Source organism: Vanellus vanellus, assembly GCF_965231255.1.
Source record: "Vanellus vanellus genome assembly, chromosome: 5".
In the NCBI taxonomy this organism is placed as follows: Eukaryota; Metazoa; Chordata; class Aves; order Charadriiformes; family Charadriidae; genus Vanellus; species Vanellus vanellus.
Genome location: NC_138910.1, coordinates 54,140,535 through 54,160,180, shown reverse-complemented (window position 1 = coordinate 54,160,180; position 19,646 = coordinate 54,140,535). Strand labels below are relative to the sequence as shown.

At 44.9% G+C, this 19,646-nt stretch overlaps 1 protein-coding gene across 6 annotated transcripts in view; it reads right to left on the bottom strand.

Moving 5' to 3' along the window:
* The window catches only part of PACS2 (phosphofurin acidic cluster sorting protein 2), a 78,668-nt gene that overhangs the window by 7,602 nt on the left and 51,420 nt on the right, over nucleotides 1-19,646 (bottom strand). For 4 of the 6 annotated variants that reach the window (XM_082483766.1, XM_082483768.1, XM_082483767.1 and 1 more), the window contains 6 exons: nucleotides 18,457-18,563; nucleotides 17,602-17,756; nucleotides 13,768-13,878; nucleotides 11,648-11,756; nucleotides 4,429-4,471; nucleotides 623-665 (listed from right to left, as the gene is read on the bottom strand). In XM_082483766.1, coding sequence (XP_082339892.1) covers nucleotides 623-665; nucleotides 4,429-4,471; nucleotides 11,648-11,756; nucleotides 13,768-13,878; nucleotides 17,602-17,756; nucleotides 18,457-18,563 — 568 coding nt within the window. Of the gene's footprint in view, nucleotides 1-622; nucleotides 666-4,428; nucleotides 4,472-9,658; nucleotides 9,692-11,647; nucleotides 11,757-13,767; nucleotides 13,879-17,601; nucleotides 17,757-18,456; nucleotides 18,564-19,646 lie in introns of all 6 variants that reach the window. The other 2 variants (XM_082483764.1, XM_082483765.1) reach the window with 1 other exon arrangement.

Below are 19,646 nucleotides of genomic sequence, written 5' to 3'. Positions count from 1 at the left end.
TAGTGAAGCAATATAAGAAACAATCCCAAGAGGTAAGAAATAAAATATTCCTGACTAGTAGCGTGTATGAAGGAGGAGAAAACAAGTTCATGTTGCTAAGATAAAATAGCACTACCCCATGTCCATGTGTGTAAGCAGGTAGTATTGTGTAAGTCAGCTTTGCACTCTCCCATTAAAAAAAGCGGGTCTAAATTTGTTGTCAAATTGGCATACTGGTTGCCTATCCTGGAGTTATCAGTGTTAGGCACATGCTTGAGATCGATTTTACTAGGCAATTGAGCCAAGTGTAGGGAGATAGGCATGAACTTCCGAGGAACTGCCTCTCCAGTTTGGATCAGGAACCTCAAATAACCACAGCCGTGAATCCACCCCCACTGAGAACACACATAAGAAAAACGGGTGTTTGCACATATGAGTGGAGCTTCCCTGGATGAGGGTGTAGGAATTTCAGCTGACCTGAAGCTCCTTGTAAAGTAACAAGAAAAAGGGCTTCTTGAAAGATAGAGGCCAATTCCACCTTACAAAACTCCAAGACATCAGCAATAGACAAGTTTTTTCAGCCTATGAAGTCAGGCTCCCACCACCTGTATAACACAGAAAGCACACACGAGATGCTTGTTACCTGATGTTGCAGAAGATTGTTCCACTATTCCAACCTTCACCACCTAGACAGGGCAAAACAGAAGAGCTCTATGAAACAATACTCCCCTGAACTTCAGGAACCCTCAACCCTCAAACTAAGTTCATCCCTACGGTCCTCTTGGCACTGTCCCTGCAGTCAGAGTGGTGTGAAAGTATGTTAAAAAGCAGTCTTCTAAGAGCCAGACAGGTCCCAGCAGTGTCCAGCCAAGCAGAACCAGCTCACAACCCGACTCTGACTTATACAAAACACAGCACAGACCCTATAAAGCCGTTACAGACCTGAACAGCTCTGAATAGCCCAACGTCAGCCCCAAGCTACGGCAACTACACTGCCTGTCTGTAACACCTGTGGGAACAGGGCAAGGAGGAGAAAGGAACATAAATATCCCTTCAGCATTTCTTTGATGCACCTGCTAATTACAGACATATTACTTCCACCACACAAGTGGAGCCACTTCTAGGGTGCAGCACAGTCGGGGTTTGTTAGGAAACTGCAAAAGCAACAAAGTACAGTTTCTGATTAGAGTTTTCTAGTCTCCAAACAAGCGAAGTGTCCGACCAAAAAAATTAAGCTCCTGGTAAAGTCTGTGGGCACAGACATGGAAAAACGATCACATGGACAGGTCAGAACAATCCCAATCACACTGTAATAAGGATACAAATGTGTTCTGATACGGCCAACCACCAGCTAGTACATTCGTGTTAATGATAAATACCACTGGCAATAATTTGTGGAACAGAGCATGCTACAAACACAAGGTCCCAAGAACATACTATGCCTAGAAAGATAAAGTGACCCTTGGTGATACCAAAGCAGGGACCTTCCATAGCGATAATCTGCTGGGGTGCACAGGGATCATTACTCTCGACAGTGCAGAGGACAGACCCTTCTTAAGGTCCTTAAGAAACCTGTATCCGGGGCTAATGTCTACCCTATATAAATGCTGACAAATGGGTAAGAGCTGCAAAGGGATCTCAAGTCAATAAAACCTCCTTTTGAATGAGAAATGATGCCACGCAGGCTATTTAGTTTGAAAACAGAAGATGTTTAAGTTCAGACTACGTCTGGACTACATCCCTAGGGAGCACATTTCTGTGCTATGGGATCAAGAAAAAGGACCTAATAATTTGAAACAAAAAACTGCACAGTTCAGGGTCGGGAGGTGTATGCTCAACACTGGATCTTGGAGAGCTGTCAGGCGCTCTGGTGGAGTCTTTGTTTGTTGGCTCCAGTCTTGGAAAAGCCATCGTGAACCCAGCAGTGTGTGCAGAGGCTCCCTGAGGGAACACTGGCTTGGAAGAATGAGGCTGCACCTCAGTTTGGTCAGTCTCCATCCAAAGGGCAACAAATCAGGCTTTGGAGTCCAGCAGCCATTTGTGCTGTATGTGTTAAAGGCCAAGAGGATGTTTCACAGACTGTAACTAGCTCCGAGCAAGAGGAGGTGAGGCAGAAGAGTTAGGGGAAGAACAAGCAACACAGAAAACTGCCTACAGCTACCCTGATCTGCAAGCCAGACAGGAAATCTCTTTCAGCCTTTTCCCCCTTGTTGGCTGACTGAAGATGCTCAATTTCAGACCCAGGGGAGGAAGACAAGGTTAAACACTTTCCTTTCCCTCTACTCAGGGAGGCGCTTGAGACTGCTGCAGTCCCAACACCACTTCCATCCAGAAATGCTGCAGCAACCAGTCTCCTTTCCCTTCAGGAAGGAGGTGCATCCTCCACTCTCCCAGCAACTGGCTGCCAGCACAACGCAGGCGCAGGACCACACAGCCTCACTGCCTGAGCCTGGCTTTTGCATCTGACTGGTCCCTTGCAAGGCTCCGCTCCCACCACTTCAGAGCATGGCTGAGCAGGACAGTGCTGCCCTGCTTGCTTCTGGGTCAAAGACTGTGCACAACCCAGCTGCATGACATCAGTTTTTGCACCCTAAAAGCCAACAGAGTCCAGCCAATGTCAGGCATCTCAAATCATTGCTGGTTCCCTTGCTTCCTTGGCCAACAGCTCCAAGCAGGCTGCAGCTGAGGGAAAGAGCTTTGGTGTTCACATTCAGCCTCAGACTTTGTGAGACACCTGCAATTTGTGTTTCAGAGTCTCTTCAGATGTGTCTCATGGGGAATTACTGTGTCAGTAACACTTCATAAGCAAGAATAAGCAGCACTGATTTGACCCTCACCACCAGCTGACACAGGAAATCAGCCTGTGATTTCAAGGCATGTTTTTTGAGGGGTTGGCAGTATTATGCACACAGAGTTGTTCACTCTTCCTACTTCCACACAACTAAATCCAGACTGAAAAAGCATCATTAATGTCAGGACAACAATCATTTTAGAGGGACCAGACAAACACTCTAAGCCTCATTTGCTTACATACAGCACTGAACTAAATCAGCCCCAAAGAAAAGCTTTGCAGAGCCCAGCAGCTACAGTGACACGAGTCCAGGTGCTTCCAAGCCCTTCTGGGCTTTTCCTGTTATGGGGAAATGTGAAATGGCTGTTTCATAACAACAGTTTTTCACCAGCAATTGCAGTTCGTGGGAGGGACAAAAATCACAGCAAAGCTCCTCAGCAGGGAACAAATTGGGAAGATGTGTCTCTCTGCTTTAGCAGAAGACACCTTTCCTTGATCAAACAAAAGTAGATTGTCGTCACAGGAGCACTGCAGAGACACACTCTCACTCTGAAGAGGCACCAGAGTGAAAGCAGGGTCAACCTGAAGGCAAGACAGTCTAAGCTCTTTAAACACCTTGGGATTTCAGATTAGCTCTGATGCACTGACAGGGATACAAACAGGAAGACACACAAGTCAGCTTAACACAGAGAAGGCAGAACAAGACAGCCAGCGTGCAAAAAAGAAAAGCTACAAGACAACAGCAAAAACTGTGAAGAGGACATCGAGTAGCTGAAGAGCAGTCAGGGGATATCCTTTTGGCTGCAGGTCAATGACTTTATAACTAAAATTTAATGAATTGAAGGCCATGATCAAATAAGGGGAAGGAAGCTAGAAAAGGTAAAGTACACAGTGCACAAAATATACTGACAGAAGCACAAACACACCTCTGCCTAGATACTCTGCACTTGGCCACATGAGCTGGGAACGTTTAAAGATAAGGACAGGAAGAAAAGCCAGGGACTACTATCCCAAAATACATATTCACATAATAAAATGTATTAAATACCTACTGCCTCAGACTCAAACCTAACAGTGATATAAATGATCTCCCTGGAGGGATGTACCCTCCACTTGCCAGGAGTGGATGGGATATGAAGAGGACTGGAGACTGTTCATGACAAGCACAAAGAGGACTAACACTGGAATAGCAAATTTGGCCAAATCACACACCCAGAGCAATGCTGGGCACAGCAACCCTGAGATCAGGTTTCCAGGAACACACCACCTTCCTCTGCATGTGGCCCAGCAACAATTCTCCACTTTGGTTGGCAGCAAAGACAGGCTGTGGATCAGAGCACTTCAGTGTCTCTTTATTGAACAAACAAGGCAATAAATAGCAAGGCTGTGGTGCCTGCTTCCATGCCGGCAGGCATGCAGCACAGAGCCGCTCAGAGCCAGCTGCTTGGAAAGTAAAATATGCCCAGTAGTTTGTTGGGGGATCTTTGAGGTTTGCTTATGTACCAGGAAGTTGCATCCAACCATGAGATGCTCATGCTGACACTCTACCTTAGAGCACCCACTGCTCCTGCTCTACCCCAGAAACCAGGTAAGTTTGGGTTAACACTCATGGACATATTCTAGCTGGCTTGAGAGAACATAACTAAGATAACACTCACCCCAACAAAGGGAATGAACTTCTGCGAAGATTCTTCATCGGGGCTAAAGGCAAAGAGAAAAGAGTTGTTAACAGCTTGCTTCCACACCAGGCACAATACTCACTTCATATGTTGCATTCAAGCATGCAGCAGGGACGGACAGTATGCAAGCGCCAGTCCAATGTCTCCTCTCAAGGCCCCCTGCCAGCACGCTAAGAATCTGCATGGGTGGGGAAGAGCACGCAGCTTACGGCACATCTCTCAGGGGAAAGGTCTTTTCCTCCCTCCCTCACACTCGACAGAGAAACATGCTTTAATGGCATGGCAGTCATTACAGACACACGACCTCCTACTGCAAGGAAATGGATCTGTGCCACAACAACACGGAGAACTGTGCATTACTTACTAGTACCTGAAGCGCTCTGCACGCATGGCCTTCACGCGTCCCACCTTTGGAGTCATGTGCCATACCTTGCATATCCCAGCATCGCTAAAGCAGTTAGCCTGCCACGGGGTTACAAGCCGTGACACGTGGTTATTTGTATAGCACCAGCAAGTACGTACACACTCACACACAGACACATGCTCCCTGCCGCTGGGAGCTTGCAGTCCCTTACACAGGCAGACTAGAGAGGTCAGGCACCAGAGAACCCCGGGTAGATCAGGACACCAACTCGAGAACAGCAAACAGCTAAACCAAGCTGAACAAAACGCACACCGTGTCCCAGAAACAGCTGAAGACAACACTACACACATTTTGAAAGCAGGAAGGCATCAGCCCCTCCTGCTCTGGCCCTGACCAGGATTCAGAAGCCAGAGGGTGGAGAAGGGCCGGCAATGAAGGCCACAGTCAAACCTAGCAGGAATTAGGGAGAGACTCAACAAAGACAAGAGGGGGAAGACCTGAGTGAGGAGGAAGGCAGGCTGGGAGGGCCTGCAGAGCCACTGCTCCCTTCAAGGGTAACAGAGAGGAAGATGGATCCACAGGGTGAGGAGAGGACTGCAGGAGCACATCCACGTGTTCGGAGGAACTACAGTTCAGCAGAGGAAGTGACTGCATGGGCAAGACACACAAAGTCTCTCAGAGGCCAAGCACAGGAAAGAGGTAGGAAGCAGACAAACACTGAAATTTCTCATGTTTCTCTTTTTGTGCATCCCTCGGCACTCGGAGCACCGCAACATTCAAAGAAAACACATCCAGCTTTCATCCAGAATATTGCCGGGTACAGCACAAAGGGTGCAAACCATCATGTATCCAGCATGGGACAGTTTCCTCTAAGCCCTATGGAAAGAATGGCATAAAACTGCAGCAAACATGACTCAGCCAGAGGTCCCTCTTGGTCCAAAGCAGAGTGTGCTTTTGCAAACAGTTTCTCACTTTGGCTCAGCTCTGCTTTGCTGCCTTCCTACCTCACAACCCCAGGTACTACACCTTCATTCTTCCCCTAAAGCACATGACAAAATAACCAAGTTCCCGACTTTGTATTGGAAGCCAGAAAGGTCACATCTTTCCAAACACGGCTGCAGGCATCCCAGCAAATAAATCTCATACAACCATGACATTTCCAGCTCCAGTTTTGCAAAGGGAAATGAGAAACCCACAGAGCTGTTGGGAGAAGCACAGAACAGAGGCTCAGCTTTCTTCTCATTTCTTTGGCTTCATGAACTGAGAAGCAGGCAGAAACAAGTCCCACTGACCAAACGAGGGAAGCACAGTGGTCGTCTAGTCATCTCTCAGGATGGCTTTGCTCTGAGCTTTCAAAAAACAAATCATGCCCAATTCCAGCAGAAAACTCATTCTTGTTCCCCCGGGAGCTCAGACTCCCACTGAGGAGAGCTCGGGGGCAATTCTGAAATAAATCATTTGCTCCAGTCACCATTTATCACAGCTCACAATGATGCACAAACTGTTCCTGAAGCAATCCAGCTGGATTTCAGCTCAGCTAGTCTAGTCCTGTCACATGTCCTCTTGGGAACTTCGATCTTGTAAATGTGCCTCTGAAAATGCAGCTTATCAAAACAGCTGCTCTTCATGTGGATGGAATGAAAGATGAGATGACCATGCTTGTTCTTCACTTCCTCTTTCATGCTCTTTCCCGATTCTTGTCCTTTGGAATCCCAAAATACTAATCCATAATTCTCTCACTTTGATAATGGTCTCTTCTATTCCTCCTACCACAGCCCTGCAATTAAAATATCCCCTGTCCCTGAAAAGGCAACTCCCCTCTATTACCTAGGCTGCACAGTTTCCCAGGCTGCAGAGGTTTTATCCCCATAGTGATGTCCAAGGTATTGTTTTTATCCACAGTGCTTCTGAAGGCCTGGGTATCTCAGCTGTAATTTAAAGCCAGGTCCGATTCTGGTTTGTGATTTTAACAGTGTCACTGACACATCACTGCTGTAATTTGGATGGGGAGGGAGGAGTGGGGGGTGGTGTTTGGAACCAAGAAAAAACCTCAAAAAACAGACCTATGCATAGAGGCTAGAAAGAAAGAAAATATTTACCTGGAACAGGGAGCTGTCTACTTACTATTTTTGCTTGGGAAAAATCCACCTGCAATCAGTCCTTCCAAGGTGAACTGTTCAGAAATGGACTTGCAGGCTCCCTCCCTACTCCAAGAAATTAATCCAGATTGAACAAAGGCATGTAACCAGATTTATGTTTCAGAACTCTTAGAAATGAGAAGCCACATCACCAGGAGTCACCCAGCTGGCAGATGGAAGGAATAATCTTTCTCACTTCTGGGGCAAAGTACAAACTAAGCTGCAAAGCACTCAGATATTACAGTAATAGGGACTGAATAATCACTTGGAGCAGTTATGCCAGTTATTACTCTTTTAATAAAGTTTAATTTACAATTAGCAATCCAAACCAGACTCAAATGTAGCCAAACACCTGTGATTTCCTAGCAGGAGGATCTTGGGTACTACCCTTATTCCAGGCTTGTCCTGCAGGGAGTCAACAGGAAAGAGGAGACTTTTATCGCTGAAGGACTATCAGGGCCTCCAAGCCACTTCAGGTCAGGCACCATCACCAACTCCCCAAGGTCCATCTTTGGTATGAAGCATCTGTCCTTCCCACTGGGAAGCTGTAGCTGTTTGCTGGTTAACACTGTCCCTGTTCCACCAAGTCTCCAGTAGTCAAACCAAACAAAGGGACAAAGCAACTCCAGGTCCCCACTAGACAGACACATCAGATGAGTCACCTTTCTACTTCTCAGTGAAACTCCCATCCAGCACCCCTCATGTTCCCAGAGTAGGCTGGACATACTCAACAGGACATCCAGCGCATTTCTTGAGCCTTGACTCTTCCCTGCCAGGCAAAGGCCGCAAGTAAACTCCTGTTCCGTTTCCACAGGCTGCACCAGGAGGTTCGTGCAGCAACCAGCCAGGTGATAACAGATGCTGCTGAACCAGAGGAGGGACGGGGTTTGCCTTCACCAGCTGTGTTCATGTTCAGCAACCATGCAGGGTGTGTTTTAGAAGCAGCACTCAGAGAAAGGACCTGGACTCCACCTAGACACTGCCCTGCAGGCAGTCAGAGACACTCAGCAGGCAGAACACAGTGTTACCCCTGCTTCCTGTTGCCCAGGAACCCATGCTGGCTCACCCTCCGACTCAAGGCACTTGTGCTCCAGGGAACAAGAGTTGGGGAAATGCTCTACAACACACGAGGGTGAAGAGCTTTTAGTAAACGTGTAACTAGGTACGAAATCACCCAGCCCTCACCCTGAGAAGCAAGCAGTGCTTTTATTTTCAACATTCAAGCTGCTCCCCAGATTCATACAAGGGCTGTGCAGAAGCCACATCGCATGAGCTGAATTACAGTGGGTGACACCAGCCCAGGTTCGCAGAACTGATCAGCTATCCAGCTACTCTGAAATGAGTGTCTGCCAAGTCTCAGACTTCAAATACCACAGAGTTTCATCCAAGAAAGCAATACAAAGAGGTATCAATGTCACTGATACACCTCTCCTAGTGAGAGGCCAACCTCTGCCAGCATGGTCTCAGCTCCCCAGATATTGCTAGGACTGCAGTGTTTCTTGACAATTCAGTAACCAGTAATTCTCCCAGTGTTGAAAGACAAAGTCAGTCACCCAGTATAACGCGGAGGAGCTGAAATGGCAACTCATTTCCTTCCTGAACACCTTCCTCATTGCCAGCCCCCTTGATTTCAGGTAAGGTCAGCAGATGCTCCAAAAGAATGGGACAAAGCTTTTGCACCATTGCAGTCCATCACAGGCAGTACATGCGCCAACCGTTTGCCATGACAAACAGAACAATGGGACAGGAAGGAGAGCAGAGGTAAGTCAAAATAGGGATAGCTAGCAATAAAGTTATAAAGCAGCTCATTACATACAGCTACATCCTAAAGACTGGCTCGCTGGCTTGGCTTTCCTTGGACCACTAGGGCTTGTTTAACAGAGCAAATGCTAGGATACTGGGAGATTTGTCTTGCAATGAATTTGTAGGTAGCGCTGCCGTTTCCACATGGACCACTGCCTTCAAAGTTGGCCTTGGAGAAGCTATTCACCTCCAGCCTTGAGTGAGATGGAGTTGCAGTAACTTTGTGAACTGCGGACAAAACCCCCAATGTCCAATAATCTTATGATTTGCACCAGGGGACCCTGCAGAGCAAGGGGGTCTTGATGGCAGCTCAGTGAGCTCAACTTCCCTGCTAGCATACATCTGTCTCCTCTTTCTTAAGCTCAGAGAAGGCCCATACATTTGGGATAGCCTGCCAGTAAGAGCCTAGTCCTCAATTTTTTGATTACAGGGAGAAGATTTGCTGGTCTGCACCCGGAAACTGTATGGCTGAACCCTCCCCCCACCCTGAGCCACTGAGTGCCACCTACAGCACCCCAGTTCCAACAGATGGGAAGTGAAAAGTCTTTGCTCGGTCCTGATCCTTTTGGAGCTATACTATATCCTCTGATGGCTATGAAGAAGGGAAGAAAAAAACCTACTTTCTCCATGTGTTACTGCTCAAAGCTGTGGTCTCAATAACCCCTTCATTCCCACTTAATCTACACCTTGGGAACCCATACGTGTGGTCCAAAGGCAGAGCAGTCACTTTTAACACTGCGTTCTGCCACCAGATGCCATAGTTTCAAAGCAGCGAGCAGAATTGAGCCTAAAGCACAAACTGTGCATCCCAGACCTGCAGAAACTGTTAAACAAGGCACAAAAGACCAGTTCATAGGGGAAAATATAAAGGAGATGGGAGAGGGAACCTAAAAGGAACTGATACCTTATGGTAAAATCAAAATGAAAGCTCTTTTTCCTTTTCAGAAAGCAACCAAAGAAAAAGATAAATATGTTATTATACTTACAACAAAGTGATGCATTCATTTAGATAGTGCTAATAGAAACACAATTTCTGTGTTGTTTTTCACAATACCCTGCCTAGACTGCTGCCAATGACAGAGCGCTGCATTTCTTAAGAAAGCCACACGGGGAAATAAGTGCCCATCACTCCATGGGAAAGCTTGTTCCTCTAATTCGCTCTCTAGTTTGCTAACGGGGTACTTAGCTGAAAAGTAGAAGTTATTTTAAATTAGACATAACAGAGATACTAAGACACTGCAGGCTATGCCAGGAGTCTGACAAAAAGTCTCAGCAATCTCTCAAGTAACCTTCTGCAAGGTTTCAGCTGATCTAAACCTACCAGCAGCTTCAGGCATAGCACCACCAAGTAAACGGTCTAAAATCCAAATGGATCAGACCAGCTTGGTAAAGCAGTCATGAATGCTGCTGGGAGGGCTACCTGTATGTATTACTGAAGTACATTTCAGATGTTTTTCATATCAAAATTGACCTTTCTGGGCACATTAGAAATTCAAAATGATTAAATATGTATTAATGACAAAAATAAACCTGCAACAGAATGGAGAAGGCAGTGGATACCAGCGCAGAACCCAGCACCCAAAGGGTGCAGAGAAAGAACAAGGCAGTCATCAGAAGGGGTTTACACTGCACTAGGGGTATCTGAACTCCATATTTGTAACTAAGGCAAGTTCACACCAAAAACAAAATCAAAGATTGAAGGTAAGAGCTCTGAGTACACTATGGCTCTCTGAACCACACATTTATCAGGTTAAAATTACAGAAGTTCACAAATACATGAAGAGAGTGTGCTCTTTTTAACGGACTAGTCAGTCTGGAAATATTTGCCCTAGGAGAGCACAACGAATGGGCTAAATTTTACTGATTCATTTCTGCAAAGCAACATAGAGCAGACACAGGAATGGAAAAGCAATATACAATGAGCATTTCTAAAAAGAGGGGAAAAAAGTGACTCTACCCACATCTTTAATCCCTCCCAGTTCTCATGCAAAGGAGTCACCAATGGGGGATGTTAATGGACCAAAAATGAAAGATCAGAGATAACATGGGAAGAGTAGTAACTAACGATTAACATAATCCATGCCTCACAGGACATTGCTAGTCCCTAATCAAGAAAAATTACATGAGCTGAGTTTGTCCTGCTCTGAGAAATTATTGGGATGTGCAAGAGTTGGAGTCTATTATTCTCCTCTGTGCCTCAGAAACAATGCATCTCTACCCTTCAGTGACAGTTACTCCTCTTCCCAGACCACAGCCACATGAGGCTTTACGTACTTCTGAAACTGGTTTTCAGACCCCAATCCTTCCTCCTACAGGATGCTTATCCCTTAAGGGAAGTTAAAATAAAACCTGGTGAATGTCAGCCCTCCCCAGTAGGAGTCCTGGTAGCCTGCAACTGCCAATCAACAAGGATTTTGTCTCTTCTGTGAGAAGCTCTGCTATTTACACTCTAAAAAGAAAGGGTTTCAGTTCCCTCAACACTGGTGCAAAAAGGCCAGGTCTCATGGAAGACACTTCAGTAGCGGGGGGAGAGGGGGAATGCCACAGTCCAATCTTACACAGCTAAGGTCTCTGTGGTAAGGTAGAGGTCTCTGTGGCAAGAGATCTCCGGAACATAATCAGATATAATATTTCCATCCCCCAGTCCTGCCCAGTCCCCACTTCCCCAAACCTCTCAGATCTTCAAAGAAATCACTGCACTTAAAGTAACTACACTGTTGTAGATTCACTGCTATCTAAATGGGACAAATCACTGGGTGCAGGCTACAGTAAGGCTCCCAGGGTGTTGGCAGTTTGGAGTGATTTTAAGACTGCTGGCACACAAGATGAGAAAAGCACTTTGCCTTCAACCTGATGCTCAGTCTGGAAAGTCAGTATTACGCTAGTGACATACCTTTTCTGCTTGTACGTCAGCATTGCTTCAGCAATGGGCAATTGGTGTGCACAGTTTGCCCCTGCTATATACTGCGTTATTCGGGAGACAACATCAGGCGTTTCTGGAACTGCAGTAGAACAAAGAAAAAATAAATTAAGTGATTCCTCAGACCATCACCAGCACTGCCCTCCATTTGCTCAGCTAAGCAGCTCATAGCATCCAGGCGGCTACATTTAAACTGCATCTTCCAAAGGAAGCTCTGCAGCCTACCCAAGCTGTCTAACCAAAAGCAAACATCCTGCAAGAGCATCTCGTTGAAAATATTAGGAAGGCACACTAGATATGCAGACATTGGTACACAGCATTATTTATTGAAGTATTAGTTATCTTACATCTGTTAAAATGCTTTTCTTCAAAAATGTGTGCCCACTCAGAGTTTGCTTTAGACTTTTTTGCACCTTGACTGTAGGTATCTGGTGAAGAAAGTGCCTAGCCATCTCGCCCAGGGCCTTGGTGAGCTGCTCGGCTCACATCAGCATTTGAGCTACCTGCTGAGTTAATTGAAAAGACTGAGAGCCACACAAGGGTAGGAAGAGCACAAAGATTGCGTGTGTAGCGGCAAGTATGCTTCAAGTCTGTGAGTGATTCAAGTTGACAGGAAGACATTTCCTAAATGCTTTCCATATTTCTTTGGTTTCAAACACAGAGCCTCAACTGTGAGATCAAGGGAATGCAAGTTACCTTCACCAGGCACTTCCATACCTTAATGGAGATTCCAGCCCAGAGTCTCTTACAACAGTTATTTGAACAGTGAACTGTGAAGAGCTATGATTCTTTGCCAGATCTTCTTATGCCATCACAGAAGAAAATAGACAATCTACAAAGCCTGGACTGCACAAAAAATGAGGCTGCATTTTCCTCATAGCATGCAAGCAAATAAATAAGAGCTGCAGCATACAACCTACTAAAAAAACCAGATATGGTTCTTGAGCTAAATTTCTATAGCTAATGAAGTATTCTGAACCCAGACACAAAAATCAAGTCTGTATTGACATTTGTCTGCATTTTCAAGTGCAGCAAAGAATTAAAATAAACTTCTTCCAGAAATCTGTTCTTCCACAAGCCTAGAAGCAAGGAAAAGCATAGGTTGGATGGCACACTAATCCAGCCTTCTGCTCCAAGCAGGGCTATCTTCACCTCCAGAACAGGCTGCCCAGAACCTTTTCCAGCCAAGTTCCCATCTGCTGGAAAAGGCTCTGAACAATCCCCTGTGAAGTGGTCTCTTTTTCCTTCTCTGGCAGCGAGAGGACTTCCAGGATCATCCTGGGACCCTGAGGCTCTCCTCAATTCCAGTAGGAGAACCACACTGCAACCTCCTGACTTGTGCAGTACTCTGAAAACCCCAGTTTTTTCCCTGATAGTGATATTTCTGTGGTGGATATGCTGCCATGAGAGCATCACTCTTCAGTAAAGTGGCAAGCCCTTATGTAGCCCTCAGTGTGAAATGCAAATCCTCTTTTCCCTTGTTTCTTTCCATTCTTGAAGGAATGGATGGAAACACTGTGAACATCAACATTTTAAGCAAATTCGTAGTTTAACACACAGTAAGGCTTTATCCTGGCCCAGAACAGATTCAGATCAGAACAGGAACTTGTTGATCTGACCTAGGGCAGCTCCCACATGTTACAAGACTGGTGAAGAACAAAACTCTTTTTTAATGAAAAAGATACTGCCAGCAGATTTCAGAAATGTCAAGGTCATTCTCATGTGCAACTAATAGAAGTTAATCTTCCCAGAGTTTCCAGTTTTCCAAATCTTTTAGCTTTGACAGTTTTTGAAGGGCCAAAGAAAGCCACGTACTAAACTTGGTAGTGAGATCTCCACAAAGAACAAAGCTGAGAGACAGGTAAAAACAGCGTGACTCAGAGGCAGCTAGTGCCTCTGGGAGCCAACAACTGTTCGCAAACTACGTGGAGGACATATAAAGGTCAGCATCTGAAAAGGGAACGTGGTGTAGTGAGGAGGAAAGAGGAACAAAAACATTTGTCTGCTTCCTCTTGTATTTACTTGACCTTTGCTAAAATTACTCATTCAAGCCTTTTATCCCACACAGGCCAGAAAAAGACACATGGTCTTACCAGTGGTCTGTGCTTCAAGTTTGTTGAACAGATCTCTCCAGGCTAGATCTTGGAAGAAGTTGTTGTATCTATAATCTACAGACCCCAGATACTTGGCCACTGGATGAGAGCCTAAGAAAGAAAGGAAAACATGACAGTTGTTCTTCCCAGCACTGAACACAGGTATGGTTTTTATCTGTAAGGAATTAAATGCCAAAAATCAAAACTACACTCAACATCCCAGAAATAAATTTCTTCAATTGTAACAAAATAAATTAGTCCAGATAATCTCTACAAGAGCATGCAAATAGACTTCCCAACAGAGAGACTGCTTCAACACCACTGATATCTTTCAGTGACACCTCCCCTTCCCCCCGCCAAATTAAATTTTAAAAGGCCAAAGAAAACAAGACAGGGAAACTGCTGAGGAAATAAATGATTTGGAAGACACAGAGGCCCTACGGCTCTCCATCTCAATCTCTCAGTTTTGCAAGCAGCTTTCCCAGCAGTCCTTCCTGCCCACAGGCTGCACCATGGCCAGGTCACCTCTGCCAAGAGGAGTCGCACCCCCTCCTCCAAACACCATTCACACACCATGGCTGTTTTGCAATACTGAGAAGAGGCAATTGTCCCCAGCCAAGAAAAAACATCCTAGGGAGGCTCGTTTAATTGGCAGAAGTGCTGTAAGTTCAATAAATACGCTGTAATTAAAGACAGAAGGCAGAGTCCAAGGACTCTTATGTCAGGGGAGGTTTAGATTGGATATTAGGAAAAAATTTTTCACTGAAAGGGTTATTAAACATTGGAATAGGCTGCCCAGGGAGGTGATGGATTTGCCATCCTGGAGGTGTTTAAAAAATGGGTAGATGTGGTACTTAGGGACATGGCTTAGAAGTGGTTTTTGTCAGGGCAGGTTAATGGTTGGACCTGATGATCTTAAAGGTCCCTTCCAACCTCAGCAATTCTATGATTCTATGACTACAGTCCCTGGTGAATGTTGGCATATGCATCAGGTCCCTGCTTGCTCTAGCTAAGCCTTATGGCTCCTCTGAGCAGGGAAAAACCTACTTGCAGAAAGTTTGCATGTCCAGCCTCCAGCTTGCAGCCCTGGGTGGAGATCAGCTTACTTACAGTGAGCAGGAGGGGGAAGGCATTTAAGTGATTGACTCTGCCCTCGGAGGTGGCAAAAATTTGCCACCTTCATTTTAGGCCACGTGTGTCCCCAAAGCAGATGACCTGCTCTTGCAACTACCTCTCCAGTCTTCCAACATAGGAGAGAAGGTGTGCCAGGATTGTACTTTCCAGTCACCACATTTCAGTCATGCTCAGCAAGAGCCCTGTACATTTACCATCAGCCATGAAGTGGCCTCAGAGTTCCTCCTAACCAGCTTATTTTTATCCTTCCTGCATACCGAATTCTCACATCAAGCTACACTTCCAGAAACTGCGACAGTTGAGTCATCAGCTGGTAGCTGGTAACCTGACAACTCCTTCCAAGGAGACCCCAGTTGCTTAACTATACTCACCATCCTCCAGTAAAGCTCATGGTGGAAAAAAATCCACTGTCTTTCCTCAGTCCTCTGAACAAGTGCTAATTTCCAGACTTCCAGGAAAGATTCAAGCAGGTCTCTCTAAGCTTCGCTTGGTGTCGTTAGAGATTGGGGCCTAAGTTCTTTCCTGGACCCTCCTGATCGTGGCTACTTTCAGACCCATCATTTCTTTTGCAGTGAGGTTTTAAACAGTGCACGTAGAACAGCTCTGCACCACGCACTGGAGAAGCTTTCCCATATGCCGGATAAACACATCGCATACAGAAGATGCAGTTGGAAACAAGTACTAAACACAAGTTCTCCCAAGAAGCTCTATCCATGGAAGCTAAATAAAATGCAAAAAAACCCAACCTTAAATCACCAAAATAACCCCCAACCTGTTTTGTTGTTTTTGTTTTTTTTTTTTTGTTTTTTTTTTCTATTTTATTTGCTCCTTTTCAGTTGTTTATACACTGGTTTGGACATCAAAGGAGTCTTTCAGCCGCAGAATCAGAAGCATGAAGCAGGACTGAATCTCCCAGTACAGATGCTTACAGACACTAAGCATTTCTCATTGTTAACAAACCACTGTAGGTTGACTCTTCTGTCATTGCAGCATGTAGTTGTGGACTAAGAAGGTAAAATTATCTTGGAAAAAAATCCACCACTCCTACTTCAAAGGTACTGCTACCAGCAGAAAGTCTTTTCCTTTAAGACGTTTACGGTATGGTCACCATTCTGTCTTTGGTGCTTTTTCAATTGTCAGAAAAGAGAGGTTGCTCCTCAATCACTTTAATGAACTGCCAGAAACCTGGCCAGAAATAAGTACTTGATCTGATCAGGAAATACTGCAGACTTCTATGGGAAAGGCTCTGTTAGAGAAGTTTCTATATTTAAAGTACCTTTAAAAAGCATTCACAGTTCTGAAGCAGTTCTATTATATTAAAGTGCTTTGTTTTTTTGTTGTTTTTTTTTTTTTTTTTTTTTTTTTAATTACCAAAGAAAGTTTTAAGATTTAAAAACCAACCCCAAAACACACTAGCTAAATTTTGTGTTTCACTTTCAGAGAGAGAAAATTTTCATACGATTAAAGACTGCAGGACAGAAAAACTCTTCTTCTGAGGCCAGGAGACAGTCAGCATGTGAGGACCAAAGTCCTCAGTCACACAGACTCTCATTCAAAGCACATTTAGCCCTGCAGAAACATTTTTCTTTTGTGTGTTTTTACCCCCTAAAGGGCTCTCTCATCTTCCTGCCAACCACTTCGGAAATTAAATGCCTTCCTTACAGAATGATCCATTCTCCCCTCCATGCTCCCCTCTTCTGCTTTTTTTCATTTTATTTCTGCAAATCCCACCACTGAATCGACAGCCTAACCCCACCGTTCGTGGTGCCAGCTAGCAACTTCTGACTCCTACAGCAAATGCCATCAGCTGGTCCCCAACCTAGAAGACTGGAAAATACTGAGAAAAAAGTGCTTTGAGTTTTCTGTTGCCTACATCACCTAAGTAATCTGTTCACAGAAGCTAAGCATCAGACCAGACCAGCTTCTGGCATCACACCCTTACACCACCAACATTGCCCAGATGCCCCTGCCCACAAGTACCAGTAACTGCCTGGCTTCCCAGGCCTCTCTGCTACAACATTCCTCATGTTTCTGACTATGACAAGACCCCTAATGTTATTATCAGTCCATTCCACTTGCACAGACACAAGTGATCCAAGCTGGGTTACCTTCCAGCCAGGCAGGCTTGTTGAGCTGTTGGAAGGGCAGAGATAAGGTGCTGGAAAACTGAGGGAAAAACCCGAAGAGAACAGCACATAAAGGAAAGGTCAAAAGACACATGTTATTTGAATAATTTAAACCCTCAGCAGTTTCAGAGCCTTTAAAAAATTTTCAACCACCCCCTCTTCCATAAACATTTTCTGTGTCAGCCTCAGACAGGCCAGAACAGTTATCGCTTCGGGAAACACAGTGCCCAATGAATTTAAGATTTTAGCCAGTGAAAGGGCTTCCAGGACATTATTCTATGCATTCATTATACCACGATAAAGAGATATACAAGAGCCTCCCTGTATGGGGAAAAACTACTCAACCCCTTGCTTCAAGATTTACAAGCAGACTTTGGCATCATGAACATAAAGATGCAATTCACTCACCCAAGAGCAGCAACGCAAGCATTACAAAATACTATGACAGCATGACGCTTGCCTCATTTAACAGCCATATATCTAGCCAAAGCTTCCAGGAGGGTCTTTCTCCTGAGGGAACACATCACATTTAACCCATTCATCTTTCTACGAAGAAAAATTGTTCCTTATTTACCTAGAGGGATGATCAAAAATCTCATGTAGCCAAGCCAGTCTGGGGTTTTGTGAGACAGCTGCTCTACAAAGAGCCTCAATACAGCACTGAGGTAATTCTGGGCTCCGGCCACTGCAATTTTAATTGGGTTTGGAGGCTGTGAATTGCAGTTACAGCTAGACAGAAAAAGAAGGAACATATTCATAATTGTGCTTCCAATCAGCTATTTCAGAACAAGTTAAAAAAAATAATAACAACCAAGGCAGAAGAGATCTCGTTCAATACACAAGGCAATATCACAATGATTATCAACAGCTTAAAACCTTATTAACACAATGTAACATTGTTCAGTACTTTCTTAACTGGTCTCCTTGCTCCTTCTTTTACACATTTTGAGAATCTAAAGGGCTGGACTCAACTACCCAGGTTAGGATGTAACTATTGCAACTAACTCAGGTACCCACAGTCCTCAGTAGGTATATCTAGGGAACGCCTTGAGGAATTCATCTGGGAACTACTTGGGGGCAGAGAGCAAGAACTATTTAAAAGCCTACCTATTAGCTTTGCATGCTTTACTGGCTATTAAATCTGACCTATGAGGCAGCCTCCGAAGCATAGTCTTTTAAAGTCAGCGGTCTCAGTGAAAGGAGACTTGTATCCCCACACACATGGCAGAACAGCAACAACTTTGCAAGGCTGGCAAGTGCTGAATAGCTACACAACTCTGACTTCAGGAGAGTAGATTAGGGAGAATTATTGGAAGGGAGAAGTATTTCTTAGTTATTGGACGGAAAACTCCTTGGGCACTGGACACAGGAGCTGAGAGGCTTTTAGAGCTGAGACTCAATAAACACCACAAGCAACGTGAGAACTTACTATCTTTGTATCCTGGAGACAATAGTGCTGAAAGCTGCCTGAATATCAGCTGAGGAGCATGTGCAGACCACTGGCAAGGTATGTTTTTGCAAGACATCTGATAGATACTGAGGAGAGAACATAACATGTTACAGTCCTTTTTTTGGTACAATTTGTCACGAGAAGAAAATCTGCCTCCCCCAGCCTCCTAGGTATTCTCACACCCGCGCTCGGGCACTCTACCCATCTCCAATTTGTAGGTGATACAGTTATTTCCCAAATAACTTGTCCTTTCGCATCAGCCAAAGGAAAACTATTTCTCTAGAAAAACAGAAACACTGCACCTTCTTGACAAACACCAACACTACATCCAAAACACAGTATTTCTGAAAATGACAGCTCTAGAATAGAGGGGTTTTATGGACACAGAGAGCAGAGCAGAGCAGCAGCAGAAGGCCATTTGCCTAGCAGACAGCACTCAGTAAGAGCAGATGCTCTCTATTCACCTGCTTCTGGAACTGCAGTTGCACCTCTGATTTCAAAAGGACTTAAATATAAATGCAATGTTCTGCCAACCCTCAAAAAAAAAAAAAAAAAAGGGTGTGCTACCAACACACATGTTCCTCATGACAAAGTTTTCTGTCCATGCAGCTAACAGAAAACAAGTTGACACACACCTCAGGTATATATGGACATAACATTTATGAGACTCAGCAATTATCTCACACTTTCAAACTCTGCACCACTAATCCATACACCCCAGCCAATGCCATCTTTACCTCCTCTGATACTGCATGCACAAGCTGCTGCAGCTACTGGGACAAGACCTACAATACTTTCTATCCATCTCTAGAAGGTATTTCTCCATCTTCCAAGTATAGAGAAACTGGAACCAGCAGCTCAGCTGGTATTTTTTATCTCAGACACTGAGACCATAGCTCTTCCAGAAGCAGAAAGCCAAACCAGCCAATGTAACTCCACAAGCCTGGTATAAGTTCTACAGGCAAGTGTCACCCAGTACATGTTTACTGGGTTTCTTCAATATACATTTTATTACTTTCTCAGACTGAGGCTCCAAAAGGAGCAAAATTTATTCCAAATTCCCACCCAAACCCAAAACAAAGCACCCCATGTTGCCAGCATAAGAAAGCACTGCTCAGGGTTCTCCTTAATACAACTGTCACTCACTCAGAAAAGATGGGGTGACACAC